This window comes from Larus michahellis, chromosome 4 (assembly GCF_964199755.1).
Source record: "Larus michahellis chromosome 4, bLarMic1.1, whole genome shotgun sequence".
Taxonomy (NCBI): domain Eukaryota; kingdom Metazoa; phylum Chordata; class Aves; order Charadriiformes; family Laridae; genus Larus; species Larus michahellis.
The window spans coordinates 61,686,468-61,714,114 of NC_133899.1; the positions used below are offsets into that span (position 1 = coordinate 61,686,468).

At 36.5% G+C, this 27,647-nt stretch overlaps 1 protein-coding gene across 4 annotated transcripts in view; it reads left to right on the plus strand.

Annotated features, from left to right (window-relative positions):
* Positions 1–27,647, plus strand: part of AKAP6 (A-kinase anchoring protein 6) — a 294,212-nt gene that overhangs the window by 78,701 nt on the left and 187,864 nt on the right. For 2 of the 4 annotated variants that reach the window (XM_074585120.1, XM_074585121.1), the window contains exons 1-3: positions 569–907; positions 16,161–16,412; positions 21,473–23,248. In XM_074585120.1, the coding sequence (XP_074441221.1) occupies positions 21,623–23,248 (1,626 nt within the window). In that variant the 5' untranslated portion in view covers positions 569–907; positions 16,161–16,412; positions 21,473–21,622. Of the gene's footprint in view, positions 1–568; positions 908–16,160; positions 16,413–21,472; positions 23,249–27,647 lie in introns of those variants that run through there. The other 2 variants (XM_074585119.1, XM_074585118.1) reach the window with 1 other exon arrangement.

The window sequence follows — 27,647 nt, forward strand, 5'->3', positions numbered from 1 at the left end:
CAGCCAGAGAATTCCGAAGGAATGCAGGGCAACAAAGGCCTGTACAGAAGAGGGAGCCGTTTCCAAGATAACCAGGGAGAAAGGAAAAGATATTGTTGAAGTCCAGCTGTAATAAGTTCAGCTCTTAAGTGATTTTCTCCTCCCATTTAGAATGTAATAGGTAATTATTACAAATGTAAGCATTACAAAATTAACAGTCTCTGTTTTGTAAGTGATGAATCGCTCCATTGGGGAAGTCATAACTTCCTATTAATACATTTGTTCCAAGCATATGATCTACCAGGTCCTAAAATAAATTCTAAGCTTCCTAATATTAACCCAGTAAATATTTCCATTCCTGTCAAAGTTTAAAAATGAAAATCAAAGTAAATCGGGGGTCAGATATTTACTTTTATGCTGTGAATTAGAGGGTCTCTCCTCTCCGAGATCAGCTTTACAGGGTTACCAAGTGACCGATACTATACTAGATTCCTTCCTGTCATAATGCTGTAAACATTCTGCTGGAACTTAGGTCAGCGCTTAAAATAACCTTGCTAATTGCAAGTCTACAAGTGTCGGCTGAAATTTCAGTTAGCCGCCATACAGCAGACCTGAATGCTGAGAAATCACTACTGTAGCTCAGAACGTGCAAGGGAAGAGCGGACAGGCCTAAACTTGATCTGCACAATAACACAGGTAGAGGCAGCAGGCTATTTGCTGTATTTCATGCAAAACAAAAGCTGTTGACTCTGCGCTGAAGATGGATTGGATTACAGATCATCTATGGCTTACTTGTCTGTCTTTTAAACAAACACTTATTTTCTGAATTGCTGGTTGCATATAACTCCTTTAGCTGAGGAAAGGAGATGGGACAGTCTTTTTTCTTGCAAAGCTAATACCTGAAAACTCTCCTTCCAGTACAAATGAGGTAAGGCACCATTAAATTGAAATATTTTTCAAAATACTAGAAATGTCTAAAGCAATAAATTATCAGTTTGCAATTTTTTTTTAATCAATGAAAGCAATTTTTTTTTCATCAGCTAGTTTTGAACTTCTTTAGAAGTATTGCATGACTCAAATGTGTTTGATTTGAAATAATACATTGCATTTCCTGCACACTGTAAATCTAACTTGCAAAATGGACAGATCTTTTTCCCTGTGGATGTAGATTTCTGAGTATTGAGAAAAGCTTGTTTAGTCTCTTTCACTCCCTGTTCTACATAATGTAAAGTTTCTGCAATCACAATTTTAGGCTTAAGCAATTTGAATCTTTCACTTTTGAAGGTAAAAAAGATGTTTGTTGTGTGTAAAGCTCTTAGTCCCATGTTTTGATGGGGAGATTATATTTTTTGTGTGTGTGTCAAGGTGAAACTTAATGCTTAATCTTCTCTATTCTCTGAGACATTACTCAGCTAACTTTTTATAGGTCGCAGTATAATTAGAAATAGACACTGTAAGATTACAATTACATTACTTTGGCTAAAACTTTGACCTATATTGTAAAGAGATGTGTTTAGTAAAGGCTTGGGAAACCAACAGACTGAAAATAACGTAAGTAATAGAAAACATGGAGCTTCATCATTATATCTAGATTTTAATATCTTTATTAGAAACTTAATAAATTCTGTAGTTCTTCATAGGGAGACTGAATGTGACATGAATACTCTGATGCTTATCACAGTTGCATTAGTTTAGGAGGCAACTTTCAAAATATTCTGTGAGCTGTACCCTTTTCAAAGGCCCTTCATTTTGTTTTTGTTCTCAGCTACAAAGTTGTGTGTCTGCTGTGTCCTGAGGAATATGCTCAGACTGCTCAAAAGTGTCTGTTCTCTCCGCAAAATTATTCATTCTTTTGAAATTGTGTCTACAGGAAAAGTTCAGGAATTTTTTGGTTAGCCAAGACTGTTTTCTTCAAAGATTTGCACTGGATTAAGATGATAAAGCCTTTTGACTTCCTTGAAGCAAAAGTTGGCACTGGATGGAAAATTGTTGACTGATGTATAGTTTGTACAAGGTGTCAGAAGACTAGGAATCAGGCATAGATTATGGGTAGGAATTTCTCATTGACTTTTAAAAGGTTTTTACTTTTGCTCTTCAACTGCCAATGCACCAGTGGCCAAATGCTTTTGTTTAGATTTTGCTGGCTAAGCAAGTTAGGACCTTCCTCTCTGTAATAGCAGTCATTGCCGTATTTTTCTGCAAAGTGCTATTTGTGAAAGTTTCATTTAAAGCTCAGAAAGATCAAGGAATGGAAAATTCTGCTACAGCTATACGTGCTTAACACTAGGCTAAGTGGAGTAGATGCTTATTACATAAATATTATAGCTCCATTTCTTATCCTTCTCTGAATGCTGTTTCAGATATTGAAGTGTATCAGTAAAGTAGGAGTCTGAATTCTTTCTGCTCCATATAAGAAGAACTAGAAAGATCTTTTTGCTCTTCCATGTGTATGTCTATATTACCATTTCAGTTTGGGTTGAGAGTGTGATTTTGAAGTGAATCTGCTGTTTAGCACCAGTCGGCACTCTTGGGTTCATTCTGGAGAGCTGTCTCCCTGCATGCAAACTGCTTGCTATTACTCACAGTCTTTGCCAATTAGGGGTTCATTTTTTTTAATTTGTTTTCTTAATCCCTTTGCCTCTATTTATGTTTCATTTGTTGTCACATCTGTAGCCTTGATTGCCTTGAATGAGTCAGAGATCAACTTAGCTGCTACAGTATTTGCCTTTCCCATATCTATTGTCTGTACTGGTAAGTGAATAAACTTTCTCAGAAATTAGTATTTTTGCTGATTTACTTTTTTTTTTTGTGGTATGCTCACCTCAGAGACAAAATCAGGAAGTGTAGAGTCAAGTTCAGTTTTGATTATTACTTGAATTTTATTTTAAGTCTGCAAAACAGAGTTTTCATACTGTATTTGTCTATTAATTCAAATTGAAAACATCTTCAGGAGAGATTTTTGAATTATTTTGATGCTCCTAAACCCATTTGAAATTGTCTAAGACATAACGAAATATAAACAGTAATGGTAGATTTTGGAAGTTCTTCACACTGTGAGCTTCAAAAGAAGTTATGGCTAATGTTTTGGAAAAGGTTCATTACAATGAGCAATTTTGTCTTCCTTCGTGCTCATGCTTCCATCTCAGAATGAGACACTGCTCTCTTCATTGTGACCTATGGCCTCCCCCAGCCCTTTATTACGAGAGCTAAACAGTTGGTATGGGTTTTAGGATGTCTTCCTGCTGGAAGTCTATTTATAGTAATGGATAAAAGAAGTCATAATGTTCTACTTAACATATTAGTGTTTGGTTAATGTATTTTTGCAGGACAGGATATTGAATTATAGGCAGTGCTAGAATTTTAAGAGAATGCATGTAAAGGGAATATATATATATATATTAGGTTTAACAGACTTGCTGTTATCAATACTATTTCAAGAATTTCTCAGATGACCAAGTTTCCTATTGTCTCAGTGTGACTCAGTTTCTCTCAAAACTCTTGAAGTGCTGAAAAAGTCTCTGTGAAAAGATCTCAATATGTAAGAGTGCAATAAAAATGAAAATATTTTAAAATACCAATACTCCTTCCATTTTACTCAAACTTCCCAGTTATTATGCCAGGATTGGCTGATATCCTACTGTGGCTTGTCAAGAAAGAGTTGCAGTTTTTTGCTTTTTCTGCAGCTTAATGGTTTTGCTGTTTTGGTAGAAGATGACCTGCATAGAAATATATTGTAGAGTTGAAATGTGTTGAAGATATAAAAGCTACAGAATCCCCTAAGAATGTAGGCTTTCAGGGTGTTCAGGAGTGTGTCTTCCTTGTTATCAGTTCCAGACTAGAAATCACAGTTTTGTGGTCAGGCCTGCTGCAAATGTTTTTCTTTCCAAGATTGTCACGCAGTAACGCTGTCTTTAGCCTACCAGAGTTAGACAGTCCCTCATTGTCCACGGGCATTTTATATTACCTGGGCAAGAGGTGGAGACTTAGTCCAGCTACCCCTGCTAGGCGGAGTGAGTCAGGCTTTGGCAGGGATATAAGCTCAAGCATGACACCATGAGAGTACAGTTACTGTATTTCCAGGGTCACGTCCAGTCCAGCAGCAGTATAGCCACCTTGTCGCGGAGGAAAGCTTGTGAGCAAAGCTAGGTCTCTACAGGCCCAGCTCAGTTGTTCCAAGAAGAATATGGAAATATGAATGCTTGCAGTTTGATGTGCTTCTTACCTTTCCTTCTTCCCTGCCTGTCATTCAGGCTGCCACAGGGATCCTATGCCATTTCTTGTGAATATTATTATCTGAGAAAGATGAAAGATTTGACTGTGTGTAAATTCAGGATTCAATTCAAGGCTAAATTGATGATGATGACTGTTTTTGCAGGAAATAAAAATATATACAAGAAAATAAAATACACAAATATGCATCTGAAGCTTGGAGTCACTTTGGTTCATTAACTTCCACACAGACAAGTTCAGCTCTTGAATTTCAAAGGGTTATTTTACAAGCCCAGGCATGGCAACAACCTTGCTTTTTCTCACAGTGGTAAGAGTTACGCTTGTTCCTGAAAGTTAGTGTCTAGACAAAGATAATTTATAACTTATCTCCATAAAGTGAGAAAATAAAACGGCACATAAAGAAATCCAAGGCTGTTCGTAGATAAAACCATTCTTTTCCGTGTCAGCATAAGAAACAGTTTATCTCAACCAAAACCACACATCATGCCGTCGTGCTTTCTTAAAGATGTGAACAACACTGACTAGGAAGTGCTTTATAAATCAAGGATCTTATTCGAGTTAGCAACATGTAATAAATATATTTGCCTATATATATCTGTGTATATATAAATGAATAAATATTTAAATAAGCACTGCTCATTTCCTGCTTCTTTCAAGGCACTTCAGTCCTACTGTGTAGTGACGAGTACTTTCTCAAGCAGCATCAACATCTTAACAGCCATTAAGTCTGTCAGTGCTTTACACTGGAAAGTTCCCTTGTAAAGCTAAACCCGGCACAATTAGGAGAATTATCCTGCTAGAGCACAAGCTGACTTCTCAGACGTCACATTGGAATATGCTGTATATGAATATGCTGTTGGAATATGGTCTACAGTCTCGTAACATGTTTCTAAATTACAATTACAGTGTATTCAAGTAGTTTTATCTGTAATATTATGTCTGATTTTAAATTAAATATTTAGTTCTAAATACAGTATTAAAATGCTAATGTCTGGCACTCTAATCTTATAAGCAGCCAGAACAAGCATCTATTATTAATGACACTGAATTTTAGGTTCCTTAGAGCCAATTTAATTGGAAATAAGTGCTTCATTGTGTCCATTGGATATGGCATTTTTTACTAGATTATGCTGGAAGTATTCGTGATTAAAGTACTGCATATATGTTATAAAATCTGAGTTTTGATCATTTGCTGTTTATAGAGTATCGTCTTTACATCTAAATAAAAAAATCAAGGATATTATGGATATGGTTTTATTTTAAAAGAAGATACCATACACAAACTTTTAAAAATACATCTGTATTAACCAAGAGCTACACGTGGGATGACAGCAGGATCTGGAAATAACCAGAGAGTATAAACTACTGGATAATGTATCTTAATTGGTTTTATATGTGAAGTCTCATGTAAGCATTTTGATACTTGCCAAAGGCCAATTAAAGTAGTTTGGATGGTTCAGTTAGCTTTGGATGTCAAGCCAGTCCCATAATTCCAGGCTTCCAATTTAGTCTCCACTATGTTCCTTCTCAAAAAAGCCTGCAAAACCCCAACCATATTCTTCCTTCTCTGGATATAAATTAAGCTTTTTGTTTCGTTTTGTCTTTATTACATTCGAGGCCAAACCCCACAGGAATATTCTCTATGGCCTACGTTGTACCTATCATAAACCAATTAGGAATGATTTCAAACATATTGTCTAATTTGGAATCATAATATAGGGTTTGATTTGTGTGCTAGAAGAACGCTTTCCATACATAAATCAAGAAATTCCATGTGCACTTTCAGAAGTGAAATTAGAATAAAAAATCTGTACATTTTACATGTCTTTAAGAGTCAGTCTTCTAACTTCTTAAATTTTTCTAAAATTTTCTCTTTTATTTCTTCATTCACTTAAGACTAAGTTTGCGAAATAGTAATTTAAGCTTTCTACCAATCTTTCAAATTGTTCTTACAGAGATGTAGCAAACATAGGTGGTTTTTGTTTGGTTGGTTTTTTAACTAACACTGACATATATTCTAACCCTGACTCTTATGAGAGAGAGTGATATCCAGTGTGGAACAGGCCTCCTGGTACACTGAGTAGGTGGTTGCTGTTTCAGACTACTGGAAGTGCCTCCACATGCTTGGAGTGCTTTGTAATTGTTAATAACTTACTGGAGGATCTACAAGAGCTTTCCAGCTGACTTGAACACTTGTCATTCTGGAAAGAGGGCAAGAAGGTCAGGAACAGCAAGGAGCATGCAAGATAGACTATAAGGCTTCGTTTCCATGTTTCTGAACCAAGCAAAAAAATCTCAGTGATCCCCGTAAGGGTTCACGGATTAAAAGTTAGCTTTCATTGAACAACATAAAAGAGAACATCAGTGCTAACAGAACAAAGTCTGCTAATAAAGAACAAGAGAGTTTGTGTCCTTTTTGCTGTCCTTAACAATGACGGATGGCAGAAGCTCTTGGAGGCTTAGCTGCACTGATATAAAACAGCTACTTATTTTGAAAACTTCCTATCATGCTATCAATTTTCATTATAGAAAACTTGGCACAGATGGTAGTTCGTCACTTCTGACCTGTTCCAGAAAGGAAAGGAGAGCACAGTCACCATATTGGGCATTTGACATGAGAGTAGAATCTCACCATCTTTCATCAAATTCTGTTATAGCCACTAAGCTTAAGTAAAAGAGAGCAAATGAGGTTAGCATTCTTTGGCTTGAGCTAGTCAAAACATTTTGGTTAAAATTTTTCTCTTGTGTTCTGCATGTCTGTGCAAAAGGACTGAATTTTTCTTCTGTGTGAACTTGAGGTTCCTTTTATTTATTTATTTTGATGTCTTACATTTCAGTAGTTTATTGCTGCCTAAAATACTTTGTGCTGTTTATGTGAGGTTACACTTTGTTTATTTGAAACTTCGTTATTTCAAGAATGAGACTTCTTCTTCTTCTTCAAGAAATTTTTCTCTTTCATCTGAACTCCTTTCTTCAAGAGTAGCTGATCTCCACCGAAGACCTTAAATAAGCCGATTGCATTTATTAAGAAGTTTTCTTTCTGAAGAAGTCTATAAACTGAAAAATCTTTTAAGATAAATGCACCTACTTTCTTGTATAAACAATAAAAAGAGATCGGCTCATCAGAAAACAGCTCAGACAACAAAGATCCTACAGCCCTGCAGAAGACTTAAAGAATATTTGAAATTTTCTTGTTCCCTATCAAGAGTAATTCCAAATCTTCTTCAAACTAAAAATGAGGAGAGAATAAGAGTGTGACATATACAAAGCTGAGCTGTCAGAGTAATAGTTTTGCTGCCACAAAAGTAGAAGCTTTGAAAACTCACTGTTTTCAAAAGGATAACCATTTTGCTGGAAAATTACTGAACTATTGGTGCATTAGCATTGAATTCTGCTAGTTATCTTATATTGTAGATCAAATTATGAAAGTTTAGAACAAATAATGGAGTGGCCTTCTTTCTGCTTCCATGTAGCTGACATGATTGTTTAACACATTCAATTTTTATACGTCTTGCATGAAATGATGGAATGCGTTTCCTCATACCCAGTTAACTACTATCGAAGCTGAGGTCAAAACTTGCCTAGTCCTGGCCAGGCTACCAAGAACAGGTTGTTTGAACTACAGCACTGTATATATTCACTGTGTGCAAAAAGTGCTTCCATTTGCATCCTCAATTTTCATTTGCATGCGTTAATTTAAACTTGATAGAAATGCCTTTAACTTCCATTTAGTATATATGGTTTGCAGAATGCAAGAAAGTGCTGAGTAGAGAGAATAAAAAAATAAGAAGCAAAGGTAGTTATCTAGACAGACGCAAAATATGTCCTACATACTTCCATTATTGCAGAAAAAGTAGAGTTGTGTGAAGAGATCTATAAGGTATTAAAGGATGTTTTAATGAGTCTTCACTCTGCCGTTTCAGTAGATATGAATATATAGTACATGATGAGTATGCTTAGTATAAAGCTACCTTATCATTTTTTCTCATTTCTTTGTGATCTTAAATGATCAGTGCAAGATAAAGATATATGTTATTATCGCTGTCCAATGAACAGGCTTTTAAAAAATGGTTGCAGTTTTTAAAAACCTGCCTCTACTACCAGTTGCTTGACTAAATTTTCATATGGCTTTGAGTTTTGGTATTTTTCCTTTTTTTTGGTCAGAACCTGCTACTGTATTGCACAGTTCAATAACATCTATCTTCTTGCATGAAAAACTGCTTTAGAGTACCTGTGCAACACTGTCTTCCAGGGTGCAGTACAAAACCAGATTTCAGTGAGCATAAATATGACTTTTTCTATCAAGTTTTAAATTTTTTACACACTATTTTTTAAAAATTTAGAAAGTTAGGCCTTTATAAAGATCAGTATGCTTTAACATGCTTAAAGTAAGATAAATGAAAAGTTGCATGGTTACTCATTGAAGAAATTTTGTACAGTGTAACTTTAATGGTCAAAGTCTCTGAACATTGTGGGCTTGGCTGATTATGGGGTGTACAAGAATATATTTCTTATTCTTAACATTTCAAAGGGTTTTCAGGTTGTAACTTTAGGCACATTACACAGTGGAACCAGTAGAAGTTCAGGAATATGAAAGCATCATTGACCTGCAGATGGCACATCACTTCCCATGCCAAATTAGTTGCCATATTCAGTTTGTATATGTGGTTTCTTAAACAAATGAAATTCATGCATCAATTTTACTGATGTGAGAAATATCGCAGAAATGTCTGGCCCAGATTAGTTTACATTATACTCTTTTAGTACAGTTCTGAGATGCCTCATTTTACTGCCATAACTTCTTCTGTGGTTCCTCAGTTCCATCCCATCGCATATCTGAAGCTTCTTGGGTGGACTAAATACTTACTTGCATTTAAGAATCTGGCCTGTGGTGAATGCTGTGACCAGAAAGTCTTTTTACATTGAAGTACTGATTAAAATTAATAGGGGAAATAAACATTTGAAAGTAGTCTCTCTTCTCTGCAGCCATCACCTCCTGTAGAAAATGTACAAGCTGGCCTAGATTTGTAAGGCACTGCAGCTGGTCCTGGAAGTGAGCTGGAATAGCTTCCAGCAGCAACTGCCCTGCTTCTGGACAAAAGGATCCTTTTGCTTCTTCACAGTATGTTTGATCCTTTGACACCAGCAATGGTCCATATGGCAAAACAAATGCAAGTTGCTGGAATCCTGAGACAGGAGCTTCACAATTAACATTTCAGGCATTATTACTTAGCTTGAAGTGCTTAGCAAGTGATATCCTGCCTTACTCCCTTTTTCCTTTCTTCTCGCTCACTTTCCTTACAGATTAATAGTCAACCAATACACTTGCACAAGAAACACCCTAATAAAACATGTCACATAAACTACTAATAAATTATTATAGAGCAGCTCTGTGTCTGTTACAATACCAGACAAACCATTACTATTTTAGCAACACTGTGAAAGAACTGGTGATTTGACATCTATTTCACATTTTTTTGAAGTACAGGGATATAAGAATGTAACTCATGTTACTTATGTTACTTATGTTATCCTGAGATAACAGAATACAGTAGAAACATGCCTACTTAGAGTTCACCAAACTGGATATTTATTTTCAAAGCTTTTTTGAGAATTTTGTAATAGCAATGTTTGCACAAGAGAAAGTGGATCATCTTTTCCTGCAAGTCTGTCAAGACAGCTAGGTTCCTGTAATACCTGAAAATTTCCATTGTAGAAAGCTGTTTGAAAATGGGGCTCTCAAAGAAAAAAAGAAGAAAAAAAGCAAAATATTGTTCTACAGGGAAAACACTTCTGTCAGATTAAAAGCTTTCCCATATTCTAACAAGTTTCTGAGAATTTTAGCAAAAGGTAAAATGAAGATTACTTACTGGAATTTTGAAATGATGAAAATGTCACTCACTTATAAGAAAGTAATTTAATCAAAATAAAAACCAAGCTGGGAAAGAGAATAATGTGGAGAAAAGGATGGTGCACCAGAAAAAGTTACTATCAGTAGTATGTGTATTATGATGGGGGAAGAGTGGAGAAGCTTATTTTGAGGACCAACGTGTTTCCGAGCTGTCGGTGTCAGCGGAAGGCAGAGTCAGCGATCTCAGAGGCCTCCTGGTAGCTCTTTTCCTGCTGCCTTTTGCATTCTTCACCTGGTAAAATGTATTAATTTCCCTTAGCCACTGAATGCCACAGTGATACCAGCTACAGTGCTTTAGCACTCCAACTCACTTTCTGACAAACTTGTGACTTGCAGTGAGTCTAGAGCTTTCCATGGCAGTTGAATTTGCTTAGTCAAACTCTGGATTTTTCATGTATTGTTATTTTGACTTAGTCGTTTACTTAAAAATATCTGCAAAAAAAATATGTGAGTAGCATTTGCTCTTAAGGTTTGACCAATAATCCAAAATTGAAGAGAACAATTTTATCCTTATTATAACACTGTTTGGAGGTACATGTAGGTAGAGATGAAAAACTATTTCTCTTTGAGAGGTCAGAGTGCATTTTAAAGGAAAAATAGCTTTCAGAAAGCTGAAATCTTCATTTGTTTAGCAATAAAAACCCCTCTCTTTTGCGATCTTTATGTATAAGCATAAAAAAGCTGTGCAGAGAGTGAGAATTCATAATTTTCAAGTACATTTAAAAAAAAATCTGAAAATTCTTTGGCAGATACTCTAATTTTTTTCTGAAGAGAGGAATTTGTACATTCTGATTGGAACCTTTCTCTTCTGACAAATTAAAATGCCTTAAAAGGAAAGACCAAATAGATAGACATTTCCTTAAATCATAGATTTTGTTTTACATGTACAGTAGTCATAAAACTCAATGGCAATCTGTTTGTCCTGCTGAGGTTTTACTGTGAGATCAAAGAATAGAAATCTGCAGTATAGCTTCTCTGTCACTGATATTACCTCTAAAGCAACATATTGCAACCTTTCATCTTTCAGTAGTTTCATGTACATCTTAACAGAATTTCTTGAAGAGCAGTGAAAAAATATTTTTTAAAGTCATCATCAAAGCTTAGTTTTCATTGACTCTTGAGGGTTTGTTTATGCACTTTTTCTTTGTCTACTGCGGTGTTTGCAGTTCAGGCTATTTTAGTTGATGTGGAAGGCTATGAGCAGGATGATGGATTCGGCAGCTGCAAATTACAGGATCAGCTGTCTGGAAGACTGAGTGAAGTGGGCAGTTGGCAGCCAAATGGATACAACCCCTGTAGCCTAAGAAATTCCACAGCCAGTGCTACAGGATAGCCCATGAGAGGATGACAAATCTTTACCTTAACACCGCTATGAAACTGCATGAAAACGAAAATGCCTAGTGGATGTGTGAGATCAATGATAACAAAAAGTTGTTTTGGAAATGGTGCTTTCCAAAAATCAGGCTATAATAGCTTCTAATAGGAAACTCTGTACTGATAAAATGGGGAAGAATTTCCATGCTTGTGTTCGTAGGCTGCGTGTTATTGCCATTGGCCTGGAACTATGCATATTTAGAAATAGATGCCAATAGATAAATGCTGTGTACACGATTTATTTTATCTACCTGCCACTTCTGGCAAGAGCAACTGGCACTCATGATAGTATTGAGGTCCTATCTTGTGATATTGCTGTTCTTTATTTATAACGACAAAGTGTAAAAAGGTCACATGACAATGTTCTGCTGCTCTATCTATTTGCTCTATCTAATGCTAAATCACCTACAAGGAGTTAGGAAGAATGAGGACAATGAGGCCATGTTATACCACGTATTGATAATGAGCCGCAGTAAAATTGGGAACTTAACGTAATGTGACATTTTAGTGCTGTATTTGAACTGCATTAATTATTACAGAAAATTATTAACTTCACAGCTAGTTGTGCTAGATATGATTATTTCATTTTGCTGAATTATATGTAAATCTAGACAGCAAGTACAGTAGTAAGAAAATGTTATACTAGATAATGCCAACTAGATTTGACAATATATTGTTTCCTCTAAAATATGCTCCTTTATGTCAGGTAAGTGTAAAGAAAAAATGCAAGTAAATTAGCTGCAGCTTTATAAATGCTTTCTGCTGAGGAGAAATCAGCATTAACTTATATGGCAAAAGCAATAATTCCTTCGTAATCACGTTCTCTTGATAAGGAGCTGGCATTAGGCTTTACACAACTGTTCTTCTGTCCTTTGTGCAGCCTTCACTTTCCCGTCATCATACGATAGCTAAAAAACAAGGAAAGGGGATATCCATAGGGCCTAAATTCTTTTTTCCAAACTCTATGTAAGATGGACTTCCTGCAAACCCAGGTCTAATCCATTTTATCCAGGAACCTGGCCTTTGGTGAAATGAAGTCCAGTTCTTTTGAGAATGGCTACAGACTCAGATGAAACAGAAGTCACCCACCAAAACAACGTTATGTGATGCAGGAATGTCAACTTATGGCTCCTTATGATTTTTTTCAAGAAATGATTTTTTTCAAGTTCAAAAAAACTTGTGATTTTTTTCAAGAAATACCCGACAGACTGATGTATGACCATGTGCCAGGCATGCGAAGACTGACATATCAAGGACTGCTGGTCAACTGCTAGCTATCACACAAGTGGTTAGTGCACGTTCAGTGAGATTGTTGCATTGACTCTACCACCCTGTAAGCACACAGTGAATCCAACCTACTCTTGTCTGTGCACGTGCAGGTGGGCTGCACAGCATATATGTCGTATATGAATTGGACATGTTGAACTTGTGCATGCACTTTAGACATTTGTCCAGGACTTCTGGACATTGAATAGCTGGAGCTATTAATACGGGAGTTAACTCACTTCAAATATATGCCTGGCCCTGTTGCAAATTAAATCAGACTTCCCGAATGGTTCAGTCAGATTTTCGTCTAATAGGAAGAGAAGAAAAAAAACACCAAACCAACAGCCCTAAATATCACATCATGCCAACATACTTATCAGCAAAGGAAAAAATCCTTTCTATTCTTCCACAAAAGTAAAGACAAGACTACAGTGACAGTTCAATGATATACTAATTCCAGGCCAGAAGGGAGGGGGAGCTGACGATAAAGTCAGAAAATGGAGCTCAGAGTTTATATGAAAAGGTATGTAGGGACCTGATTTCCTTCCTTCCTGGCTCATTCAGACACTCGGAAAATAGCTTCCTGTCTTTTGGCCACGCACTCTTTCTAAAACCTAAATCCTTTAAGAGCTGGTACTTTCTTTGTTTCTGACTGAGATGGTGATCTTCTATGTTAAGATCAGAGTAAGTGACCTTTACTTGGATATGGACGAGGTCAGCCTTAGGTTCTCTCCATGTTACTGAAACTGTCGAGAGCAGTTAATTATCTTGTTAGTACATAAAGAATTTGGCTGCTACTATGCTTGCAGTAGTTTGGAAGTACTTCAGATTTTGCTTTTTGAGGAAAATGAGCAACTTATAACAAGACATTGCTTCTTTCAAACTTATAGTGGTGCTGGGATCTGCATTTTGGTACAAAATTTTCTGTGTTCTGGAGTTTGTCTGCTTCAGAAATTTGAGATGCTTTGGTAGCTAGTATAACACTAGCTGAAGAGAAAACTTGTTTGAAGTGTGGGTCTGAACTCTTGATTTAGAGAATTATCTAAATTCATTAGCCAATATTTTCACTACATTATCTAATGATCGTCAGAAGACACTTGCTCATTGCTAATGCTTTCTTATGGCTTCATGTTTTCAGCCTCTCTAAGAATCGTTATGGCAGTTGAATTCAGCATGTAACCATGTGTGTGAAGCTGGAAAATAATGAAAACTTGTTTTGCAGGTTGACACAAACTTAAGTTCATTCGCATGAGTAGTCTAACTGAAGATATATTAAGTATTTTTCTATAGATTGAGTCTAATTTACAAAGTTACAGCTACGGGGCAACAAACTATTTTTTAATCCCTGAAATTAAAATTATACTGCTTTATGGCCAAGAGGAAAAAAGACATGAACAACACTGGAGACGTGAACGCAAATTCAGTCAAACCGATTCACTAAAAATATTCTTTAAAACATTTGAAACAACGTAGTAATACAGTAATTTTTTTCAGTCAAGTTTCAGTTGTCGTTGGATAAATGGATAATAACAACCTTTTCCAAAGCTTGAAAAGATTTTGCTGTGAGTTTTAGCTTTGTCTATGTGTCTGCGGAATTAGATTAGCACGGTAATCTGGTAACTAGAGCATCCCGTTGCTCACCTGGAAGTGTGTAGATAGTAGAAGCCCTGAGCACTCGCAGCCCTACTTGTTGCCAGGCGAGGCTGTGTGTTTTGTGCTTCCAGATATAGATGCTGGTTGTCACAACAAGGGGACTGAGGATAGAGGGGAAGAGATACTGCCTCTCTCTCCAGGCAGCCCCCAATTTCTGCTGTTGAAATGCCAACGTTTAGTGCTCATCTCTGGCATTTCTGAGAGCTACTCCTGCAGGGGACTTGATTTAGCTGTCAGTACTTTATTAAAATGAGTAACTACTGATAGTACTCAGCCATAATAGTTTTTCAAGGGCTAACATTGTGCTATCTGTTGTCCTAAAATTACTTAATATTATTTAGGCATTTGATTTTGGTTTAATTTGTTACATACAATTACATATTCAATAATTAGGCTGATGTCAAGGTGTCAAATCTGAACTGATAAAAATTACTGTAGTGTATTATTAATTTAGAAAGAATTGGCTTTACTGATTTTCTTGTTATTCTACTGCTGTACAAAACCACAAGGGTATCATCAGAGACACACAGTTTCATTGTAATTGTCTGACAGAATTATTTTGATAGCAAACTTGAAATTAATAAAAATTAAGTTGTTTATTCTCATTTTTATTGATGTTATGCATATACTACCCTTTACCTAAAAAGAACATCTCTGAAGGTTTGATGTAAAATAATTTCTTTATATTTTGTTTTTTTTAAAGAAATAACTGTTGGATTTAAAATACGCTGTTAAGTCACTTTTAAGTATATGCCACAGATGTAGGAAAAAACCCTTCTAGGATCCATCAATATTTTTTTTTTCAGTATTTTAATCATATTTCCTTACTTGTTTATAATATGCTTTTTACACATAGCTGCCAAACAGAATAGTTACAAAGCTGTGCTGTTCACTCAGTGCATAAAAATACTCTTTAGTCTTGTGACTTACCCTTTCACAAAGAAAATTAAGACTAGATTGTGAAGATTTTACACTGTATGCAGCACAGTTTAGAAATCTGGAACATTAATTGTTAAGTTTGGAGGATACCATCCCATCAAAACCTTAGTTTTATAACCTGGTAATTTATATCCTCTTTTCTGCTTTCTCAACGCAACTGTTCACAGCTTCTTTGCTTTCCCTTTTTCTCCTTCTCCACCCATCTTCTTCTGTTCAATTTTGAGTCCAGAACAAGACTATGCAAGTTAGCGCCCTCTCATCACTTCAATCGGCAATCGATCTCAAAAATAGTTTATCCACATTGAGTCTATCTCTGACTTTTGCTCTGCTTGGCTATAGAGGCTAGATTAAAAGGTAAACTCTGTCCAAAAGAATTTTGTTGGTGATGGCAAAGATCAGATTCTTTGCATTTTAACTGGAGGGGTAGCGGGGCGGGGGAAGAAGAGAAGGAGACTGCTTGTGGCAATCTTGTAACTTTCATTTCTGTTGCTGTCTTCTAATATGTCACTGTACAGTGTTAGTTTTCTGCTTCTGATTCATGTGATCTTGTTGTGCCATCCTTCTTTATCATATGCTGTCTCTGCACTTACTGAGCAGTCCTGCCAAACTACACAGCTGCTGGTTCAGTTGCTGTAGCACTGCCATAAATAAAAAAAATAAAATAGAGAAACCTGAATGTATTAGTTATGTTATCTTTCCTCTCTGAAATAATTTGCTCTGTATTTAATAAAAAGTAGATGAAAAGTAGAGCTGATCCATGCAAGGACCGTGCCTGTAGCTAAATATCTACGTTATTTTTTCATTACAGGATATTTGTGAAGATATATCTGATCACGTTGAACAAATTCATGCTCTACTAGAGACTGAGTTTTCCCTGAAGCTGCTGTCTTACTCTGTCAATGTGATAGTCGATATCCATACAGTACAACTACTCTGGCACCAACTACGTGTTTCTGTTCTGGTTCTGAGGGAGCGTATTCTCCAGGGACTACAAGACGCCAATGGAAACTACACCAGGCAGACTGATATTCTGCAAGCTTTTTCTGAAGAGACTAAGGAGGTATAGTAACTTAATTTGATTTTGAGAATTTCATCTGTATTTGAAGCATCTCATCCCTGTTGCACATTTTAAATTGCTAGGATTACAATTTTAAGGACAGCGTACTTATCTTCTAGATATTTTGCTAATTTTGTATTTTAAATGTTTTCAGATGATTTCTGTTCTCACTGAACCAAATTAAAGCACATACTTTAAGGTCAACTTTCAGAAGTGTCAGGCTAGTGACTAGCAATGTTTTCTCCTGATTGAAATATTTTTCATAAAGGATTGGACACATTTACGGAGGTGCATCTGGTCCAAAGCCCTTGGTCTGGTCACTCGTGAAATTAAGGTTCATATCCAATTCAAAACTCCATTGTTACGTGCAATGAATTCTTTAATTAAAAGCTTAGACACTTCCCTCGTGCGTACACAAACCTGAAGTTTACACATTGTTTTCCAAACCTTTCCAGACTAGGTCAATATTGATTTAAAGCAGAACACAGTATTTTCCAAAACTTTCCAGACTAGCTCAACATTGCTTTGTAGGAGAGAGGATGGACTTTAATTTGTCCTGTTATTATCCTAAGATTAGGATAAATGCTTTTGTTAGGATTAGATACATTTACAGAAAGAGACCTCTAGATCAGTGCACTGAGATTCTGCAACCTGTGTTACAGAGGAAGTCAGAAGACCCCTAAACGTGTCCTGAATTTCAGATCACTCAAGTTTAAAGAGAAAGTGCATGTTTCTCTGCTCCGTGTAGGGTTTTATGATTGTCTTTGGCACAACAGAGTGGGTGGTCCTGAAATCAATGCTCAGATATGCCCAGGCCCACCTTCCACACCCCCTCTTCCTGATGTATACATACCTGCTGCTTCAGATTCAGTTACTTCTTTGCTGTTGCTGGTAAACCTTCTCTGTCAAGTCTGAAGGAAATCCACTCGTCTGAATATCCAGAGTGGTGAATTAGGGTGAAGTCGTTATTTTATGACATGAGTATGGTGATTTCAAGACACAAGAAAGGGGCAGATTCAGATACTAGGAAACGGGAAATGTCCCATCTGGATCTGATTACACCTGCTATAAAAAACATCCCTCCAATAGAGGGGAGGACTGACTGGGGAGGGATAGATTATTTTCAGTGGGGAAAAAACATGTTCCCAGGTGGGCTTATATGGTAATAAAAAAGACAAAATATCCTGACGTGATTCTTTTTTTCCACCCCAACTAAAACATTAATAATATTTGACAAAATTAATGGCTAGCAATGGCAGGGACACAATATTAATATTAAGTTTCTACTCTAATGCTTAAATAAGTTCCCAGAAATTGCTCTGCAGTCTTTAACCTTCAGGTATTTATTCAAGCTTTTCATCGGGTATAACGGTAGTGGCTTTATTTGATGAAAATAAACAAATAATTAAAATGTAATGCAGAGACAATTGTATCTACTCTTATCTACCTTTTCTTTTTTTTTTTTTTGGTGTTTCCCCCATATCCTTTCCCAGGCAGTTCTACACTGTGGGATTAGTAAGTGCCTCATGATACAAGTATTATCTATTAGGGATTTTCATGCATATGTCAATAGTGAGACTGTTTGAACAAACCTAGAAACCTTCACCCTTCCTTGGAGAATCATTCTCCTGATTTTCAGTACTACTTAGGGATTATGAACCAGGACTGACAGCTTATTTTTTTCTCCTAAGATTGAGAAGTCATCACTTCTCACACAATAACTTTCACACACAACAAAGACTTCAATTTTGGAGCTCACTGCTGTAGGACACTTCGAAGTGGAAAGAAGTTAAAAAAAGAAATGTGAAAACTAAGCAAAGACAGAGGGAATTATAACCTTCAGATGAGGAAGTTCCTATGCTGCTCGTTGGTAGAAGCTGGGAATGTGGGTAGAAATGTTTGTGGAGGGGCTGTGTATGTATAGGCATGTCTTATAGCTCAGCTAACAGAAAGTGTTTAGAACTGATGCAAAGGCAGGACACTGGGTTAGACGGAAATTTGATCTGAACTGGTACAGCAAATGTTATGCTTTTCCGCAGTCCATGAACCTATCATTTCACAAAAAGTTTGGCTCGCTCCTTAAGTCAGCTGTCTTCTGCATAATGGTGAAGAGCGGCTTTGGCTGCCAATGTTAACTGAGGAGCTCCATGGAAGAAGTGACCTGCCAAGGTTTCTTTCGTGTTCAGTGAGACAGTCTCATCTTGTTCATAGTCACTACTCTCTCAGCATAGACTGCGCCGTCAGTCACAGCACGACAGTCCTGCCAGGGCTATATTTACACTGTAACTGTAACACACATAAAGACGCACAATCTAGCACATAATGAACAGGGATAGCACTGGTAGAGTAGCTACCAAAACATGAAAGCGTACAGCACAGGCTTTACTGGCTTGTTTAGGAACCCAGCTCATTAACTGGGCAAGCAGTAACAGTGCTTTTGGCTGTCTCAGCAGTGCCATACTGAGTAAGATGCCAGCAAGAAAGGGCACAAAAAGTTTTATGGCTTGGAGGAAATAGAGGAACCAGTGAGGCAAGTTGCCTGCCATGATGGAGATGCTAAATTAAGAAAATACTTCTTTTAATAAAAAACTTTGGAGAGTTAGTGTTTTGAAGGACCATTTTTCCTTCAGGAATTACCCGGAGATAGATAAGAAGGAAAGAAAAATGAGTTCTTTGCAGTCTGAATTCTGTCCAGCTGAACCTAGCCTGTGAATTTTATTTCACAATTGATAAAGGCAGGAAATACGGAAAGGATCAGTATAAGGCTATGTTAAATACAGTGAATCCTGATGTTCTGAAACAGTTGGTAAAGCCACAGAAAAATCATCTTACGAATTACATTAGCCCATTTGAAAGAGTAAAAAAAAATGCAGAATTGTGCTGGTTTAAATATAAAAACAAGAAGGTATTGGAAACAGCCTACAGAGCTTTACAGGCAGCATCACTATGTGAAATGGGACAAATTTTTTGAACTAAGGTATTCCTATTGGTAGCCATGCTAATAACTAAATGTAATATTTTTCTAAAATAAAAATAATTAAAACATTGTAATATTGGCATTAAATAATGCTCCTCTGAAGCACGCATTTAAGAGGCTGCTTGGAAAATGACCAAGCAAGATGGTTTAATGCACGTGATTGTAAATTTTATTAATGTTAATAAACACATTTTTAAGAGACGAAGGAATGGAGCTCATTACTCAGGAGAAATGAAGGCCCTTAGGGCCTTGGAAAGGATTTTGATTTATATGTGGTTTTACAGTTTCTAATCTTTTCCTGAGATTAGAAGAAAAATGCAGCTGTAATACTGATCATTGTTTAGCCATTATTTTCCTTAATAAATGCAGCTCCAAAATATAAATTTGACAGATTTATAGAAACTTCCCCCTTTAATTCTGGACTATTGACAATATATAATTTGTGGCATAGGTTCTACATCTGGATAGCATGTGATAAATAAAATATATTTTCAGTGTCCCAGATTATGGTTGGTAAATAACTTTCTAATTAATCTTTTTTATAAATAATAATTTTAGCTGGAGGATTTTTTATATTTTTACTTTGAGTAATGCAAGTGGGGTGGACAGAATACAAGGCTCAAACATTATATGTTTATAGAAGATGGCAAACAATAGCCTTCTTTATTGAGACTATTCTTGTTCAGACCAAAATCCAAGTGGTTTATTGTGAGATGAAAAGATTGTGGGGTTATTGCACCTTCTTCAGGCATGATGCCTAAGGTCCTTAAACTATGGATTTAGGAGTGTAGTGAGACAAGCTGCTCCAGAGAACGATTCAGACATGAACCTATTGTGGATACTCAAGAGTTTGCTTCAAAAAACTCTATTATGAAAACCAAACCTGGGTAGAAGGACAAGTATACTGATTTAGGGGTCTAAAGTTAGAATCATAAAACATGAGTTCCTGCCCTTTATGATGTTTTTAAGCAGTTTCTGCAAGCACTTGTGCTAATGTTGGCTTTTTTATTTTTAATTCTGCTTTTCAGTTTCTTTTGTCCAATTTCTCTTGTTCTAGATAGTTTCATGGAGTTACTTAAGCCATACACCAGTGTAAATAACAACAGAAATTGTTTCCGAATTATTTGATCCTATGTTCAGGTTTTAAATTACATGCTGAGATCTGGAAACAGTCGAGACCTGTCTATATGTTAGAACATTAAACCCTCTACTAAAAATATCCTTTGGATCTTAATGTAGTCAGATTTTTTTAGTGTCCTTCAAATAAGTCACACAACTATTTGTAAATGTTAATTTGAATTTGATCTTAAAATCTCATTTGCCACCTGAGATGGTCTCCTCTGGCTAGGTCTGTGTTTCTCGAAGGACTTCCATTGAGAAGACACTGACAAGGGGACATGGCAGGCTGGAGATTTAGGATTTCCAGCTACAGTTTATTTTCCTTGAGCTGTTCTCCATTTGTGCCCCAAATATACAGCAGATAAATCCTCAGTTGATAATGCTACAAAAAAGTGACATGCAGTTAGCAACCTATATCTCATAAAGATGGGAGGAAATGTCATTGCTAGATGATGCTTGGAAAAAAACATTCTGACAGTCAACTGCAAGATTGTAGAAGAGCATGGATTTCTGAGAACACAAGATTAACAAGCAGTCCCGAAGATCCCCTCCCTCCTGTTTGAGGTAGTATTTCCTCAATTTCTCAATACTGAGAAGTATTTCCTTCTTAACACAGGAAATACTACGAGTCTGTTGTGTGGAATTTCCGAGTCCCCCTACAGAGTAAGTAGAACTGAGAGTAAAATTTAAGGAGGAGAATACCAATACAAAAGCGAATTGCTATTTTTAGGTAACTTGCTGCACCAGACTGAAGATAAGTATTTTTCAGTTTACAGCCATTTTTTATTCCCAAATACTTTAGAATGGTTTGCTCATCTACAGGGTACTGCAGAAACAGGCAGGTCAGCGATGAATGCTTTCCTAGATGTTAGGCAGTGAAACATAGAAGCTGACAGTTTCTTATTTTATGTGTGCTGTATATGAAAATTAATCTTCTAAAAAAGTACTATTTCTTTGTCTGTTTCAGGACCGTCTTGACTCTTTAACTGAAGTTGATGATTCTGGACAGTTAACCATCAAATGTTCTCAAAATTACTTGTCACTGGACTGTGGTATTACTGCATTTGAGCTATCTGACTACAGTCCTAGTGAGGATTTGCTTGGTGCTCTGGATGATATGACCTCCAGCCAAGGGAAGGCAAAATCATTTGAATCCTGGAACTACAGTGAGATGGATAAGGACTTCCCAGGACTTATCACAAGTGTGGGTTTACTTGCAGTAGCAACTGATTCCATTGCTTCCCAGTGTAATGAAGCATTAAATGAGAAAGAAACCCATGTACCTCTTTCAGCAGAAGATGGAGAAGAAAGTAAAGACAGGAAATCGCCACATGATCTCTCACTAGTATCTCCTTCTGCAAACTCCTCTCTTTCTAAAGGACCTTGCTCTGAAGATGGTGTTTTACCTACTGACAGCAAACCAGTCTCCACATTAAAGAAACCAGAATGCAATCTTCCACAGCACACCAGTGAAAACAAACACTCTCACTGTGAAAACTCAACTCCTAAGAGGTCCATAAGAGACTGCTTTAACTATAATGAAGACTCCCCTACACAGCCTACATTGCCAAAAAGAGGTCTATTTCTGAAAGATGATGTGTTTAAAGATTATGTGGAAGCCAATGATCTGAAAAGGCAAATCTCTCAGATAGTTAAAAATGAAATGAGTAGAAGTACACCCTCGTTGTTAGATCCACCAGACAGGTCCAAGCTTTGCCTAGCTTTACAGTCACCCTACACTAACAGTCCATCTGCAGTTAGTCAGTCATATGATTGCTTAAATACAATAGGTGATAGAAATATTGATTACACAATAAATAAACACTTTAAGGACAGCTCCAGAAGTCTAGGAAAGTCTGCTTTCTACAACTGTAAAGATAAACCAAAGCACAAGAAGTCTCATGATGCTACAGAGAAAGTGAAAGCTGTCAGAACACCTGGAGGTGTGTGTAAAACGGCTCCTCCAATACAAGTCAAGAAAAGAGGACATTCTTCTCTACAAAATGGAATTACTTCTCATAACTCTTATTCTCTGGAGGAGACAGAAACAGATTCTTCTGCATTATCAGATTCTTGTAACCAGAGAGACCCAAATGGGCAATCACAAAGTAAAACCGAGCCTTTCAGTTCACCAACGCGTAGCCAAAAGAGTGCTTCCTCAGCTGGTTCTGAGCTTACTGACTCATCACCTCTTCTACTGAGAAGAAAGAATAATAAAAGCTTCTCCTCAACACCAAGCTATACTCAAAAAAACAGTAAAGATGGTGAGGTCTGGTACGGATCGGATGAATATTTAGCACTTCCTTCACATCTCAAACAGACTGAAGCATTAGCTTTAAAACTAGAAAATTTGACAAAGCTGCTGCCCCAAAAGCCCAGAAGAGAAACTATTCAAAACATTGATGACTGGGAGCTGTCAGAAATGAACTCAGATTCAGAAATGTATCCAACATACCAGACAAAGAAGCACAAAAAAACGGGTAGAATTTCACCAAGCTCTTCAAGTGATATAGTATCTTCCTTAGGTGACAGTATTGAATCTGGGCCTCTCAGCGATATTCTCTCTGAAGAAGATCTTTGTATGCCTGTATCCTGCATTAAAAAATACATTGCAGAAAAGTCAGAAAGGACTCAGCCCACTGAGAATGAGACTTCTGCCTCAAATAAATCAGCGTTAATTCATCAACTGATGCAAGATATACAACATCAAGAGAATTATGAAACCATATGGGAAAAAATTGAGGTAAGGCAGTAATCCTGTGTTCTTCTGCTGTGTTCTTGGTAAGCCTATGTATGGAGATGGGGCTGAGGGCAGGGGTGGCGTTGCTTTGTTATTTTCTTTAATGATGAAAATAGTCTCACCTAGTGACCGCTAGAAGTAGAGAACAGCAGGGATCACTGCAATTATAATAGACTGCAGTTAACTTTAACTGACTATACAGAATTTGCCTACATTATTTTACTTACACCAGTGCCTTTAAACTTGGGAAAAAATAATTTTATCAATAGAGCTTCTCTTTGCCAAGATCATGGCATGATAAGTTGATGGCATGAACATGATAAGTCATTTTTTGAATGCAGTGAAAGATAAACATTGGTAAATCATTAATATTTGTTGTATTTGAATGAAGTTATACTTCATATCATCCGCCTATTTTCTTTATAAAGAAGAATTACTTTAGTCCAAGAATAGAGGAATAATTTTTTTGATTCCTGTCATATCATATATAATAACCACATTTTTTTAGTCAGTTCTCTTCTCTTGCAGTGATTATTTTCCCTTTAGTATTGGTGGAACTAAACATAACATATTTTTTTCTTTTTCTTTTTTTTTTTTTAACTTAAATAATCCTTCCTAAATAATGGCAATTTAATAGTGTAATATGCTAGAACAATAACAGCTACAGCAAAAATGGCAATATACTGTCCCATTAAACTTCAGATGAGACAGGATTTCATTCTTGGCTTCTGGCATCACTTCTTCAGAAGTAACTCTTCTTTATAAAAAGTGGAAACATTTGCAGTAGCTAACACTATGAGAGATCTTTTTGAGAAAAAAGATAAACTTTGGAAAGGGAGGTGAATTTCAACAAATAATCAAATAAGGGCCTAGTCATCTCAATAGTGTAATTATTAGCTTACATTCATAGTAAATTTTTATTTCCATTTTCTGATGGGTTTTTCTTCCTGGATATTGTACAGCAGAACTCTGCTACTCAGAACATTTCATGTCCATCCTCAATATAGTTTAGTAAAATGGCTGTCAGAAAAAAAGCTCCTTCTCTTCTGGATTTCAAAATCCTTTAAAATTCACAAAATATGCATTAAAAGGTCATCTGGACATCTAAATGCTAAATCTTGCATCTGTGTTATCCTCTGTGTTATCAAGCACGGTTAAGAGCTAAGAAAAAAGAAGGGCTTAATTTTATAACTTCAGTAAATACTTCTTACAGTGCGTAATTTCTATAACTTTTGAAGACATTGGAAGCATTATGACTAATAGAAAAGTAGTTGAGTTAGAGATGTTTGAGTATAAAGTCTGTGTAGAAAACACAGAAAGATAAATTTCTTCTTAAACAAAGGAGGAAGCAGCAGCTGTCAGCCTCGAAACACCTCTAAAGGGCAGCGCTTAATGATTCAAGTTGTTCCCTCCATGCTGATGGCTGGGGTTCATCTTCTGGTCTCTGATGAAAGAATCATCTTCATAAGTGCAAGCTGTTTCTGTGCTTAAGTTTGTGAAGTGTTGAAAATTAGACCAGATGAAGCTGACATATACAGAGCCCTTCATACTGTGCAAGCAACAAATCCCATCAATTCAACATTGTGAATACGTAAGATTGTGACTTTCAAATGATACTACAAAGGCCTGTTTAAGGAATAGAATTGTTGAGCATCTAGGGACCAGCTCCATCCACTAGATGCTGACTAGCATCCTTTTGGCAAGAAGCAGGTGTCAGAAACACTTTTTGCATCACCCTCTCAAATCATCATGTTTATTTTTCTCAAACTTTTTGAAAAGGTAATTCTCTTTTGGAGGGTCATCTGTCTTTGTGTGATTCCCGGCAGCTGCAGTTCAGTCCTGCCAGGATGGAGAAATAATAACCAGCTTCCTCTCCATACCCATCCTCTCCTCACCTCCTCTGGAGAGTGACTTGAGCTCCTGACAGCAATTAAAGGTAGTTAGCTGTTCTCTGACCAGAGGAAACCCTTTTCGCTAGTGATTACCACTGCTGCTCTTGTCCTTGAAGAACTTTGCCACTGCTGCTCTTGTCCTTGAAGAACTTTGCCACTGCTGAGGCTGCTTTTTCTACAATTTCTCAGTGTTCCTGGTTGTGATGAAAGTTTGGGAAATGTCAGTCGTGTAGTTTGAAAATAATCTTATATTGTGGGAAGGGGCTCAGAGTAGAAGAAGGACTTTAAACAGAAAGAAGACTAGATGCAAAGGGCACTGCGTGGAAGAGAGATAGCTGAAGGATCCATGCCCTTAAAAGCAGCACACAAGAAGGTTTCATATTTATTTCATGCAGAAAGATGTACTCTAGCTACAGTAAGTGGCTTGAAAATGTGCTTCCTGCATGGTGAGTAAAAATAATCGAGAAAAGTTTTGAAATGTTTTGCAAAGCAATTACAATGTTATAATATTTTAAAGAAATATAAGCTTTTCCCAAGCTGCTTATTTACCTAGGTTTTTCCATTGTTGCTAGTAATTATATCTTCTAGTTGTAAGACTAGTAAACAATTTTTCAATACAAGAGCTCTTACCAAAGTAAATCCTACCTCAGTAACACTATGATGCCTTGCCGGGGTACTTTGACATAAATAATAGAAAAATAGAAAATTCCTCCCTTATGTGATGTTACAAAGTATTGTAAACAAAATCTACCTAAAAATACTATACCAATACTCACAATCGTGTCCCTTCTTTTGCAAGATCTGTTTCACAATTCCCTAAGCAGAGCGTCAAAAGTGTGCCTTTGCTTTTTTAATCATCATCATTTGGCATTTACATTAATTCTGTTATTTAATAAGAAGTCTCCAATCCAAAAAGGAGTTTCCTAATTGCATGAATACATGTCTTGGCAATAATTCAATACTAATTCTGCTGGAGGTAGTTTTGTGCTAAAGAAGTGAGATCTGAAATGAGAACTTAATTAAGGACAGAAGAAGCATGCTTATGCCCATTAGTAATCTAGTTACACTGCTGCAAATGTCTAGCATAATATATTTTATTTATTGATATTGTAAAACAAAACCAAAATAACTCAACCTTTCATTCTGGGATAACAACAGCGTAGAAATATCTGGCAGCCTCAAAATCATTGGAAGTCATATTTTAGCTAGGTAATAGGGCAAACAAGGAGGTTTTAGTATTTTATTATGAGGGGAATAATTTTGAATTAGTATCAATCCAGTAATATCTTGATAGTAAGCAATTTGTTGAACATATGTTAAAGCATTTATTGGAAGCCTTATTAATTTCTCAGTTATATGAAGGATAGTCATGCACATAAACTGATAAAATGTAGTTTTTCATAGTTGCAAATTATGCAGATGTCCTTGCATGGGTATTATCATGCTGTTAATTTATCTGTCTGTCTACAAAGAGAATTCTGCTTGACTGGCCCATTTGCTGTTACATAGGATCATTTTCTTGCTTAGCAATAAATATTGCATACTCTTGCCATTCTTTGGCACGTGCTTCTTATGCTTTTGGTACTGAGTACCTCCGTTCTGGGGTATGTGACAATTTCTGTGGTAGTTCCTTGTGTGTTTCAGAAATTACTTTTTGGAGTTAAATGTGAGAACGATACCAAATTCTGGCTGTTCCTCTGATTGTTAAAGTGTAGGTCAGCTTTTAGTAGCTACCCCAAATGGATTTTTACAACACAGATTAGTGTAGTTTCTGTTATACTAACTGGAAGGGAAAAAGATACAACATCATTCTCACAGGTAAAGTCAATAGAGTTCTTTGCTGTAAGAAGATGGACAATTGCTACTTCTCGTATGTAACACCAGGACTCCATAGTATCAGTTTCAGATTGCTTTAAGGTTTACTTTCTGTAAGAAAACTAAAATTTTTCCTTAAAATTATACTAATAATTGATTTCTCCCCCCCCCCCATTTTTATGTGAAAACTGAAAAATGGGAAGAAAAACCTGATCTTGGGCTTATCTAATGACAATGCATTTTCAATCATAGGCGCTATTAGAAAGGGTAGAAATGTAATCATTTGAAAGACACTCCATTTAAATGAAGATGTATTTGCTTTGCAGGCCTCAGGGTTAACTGTATGGAGCAAATTGCCGATATTGTCCTGCTATACAGACTTATAGCTTGTTTTATTGCAGGGTCTGTTCCTGTAAGAGGCAGCTGAATTTTCTCTGCAAGAAGCAATTTGATATCTATCGATCCCATCTTTTTAGCTCATCACCTTTCATGAATTTGCCCTCAACTCCATTGGCTTTGTATTTTGTCTGGGGAGCCCAGTCAGCCTTGGCGCTGCTTACCCACCTTCTTGAGGAGAGGAAAGAAATAATGCTGCTTTGCATGGGTTTTTTTTGCTGTAGGTTAGAAAATGCCCCAGGGATTCTATAGCAAAGAGATGGATAAAAGATTTTGCTGCCTTCCAGGACCCAGTGAGG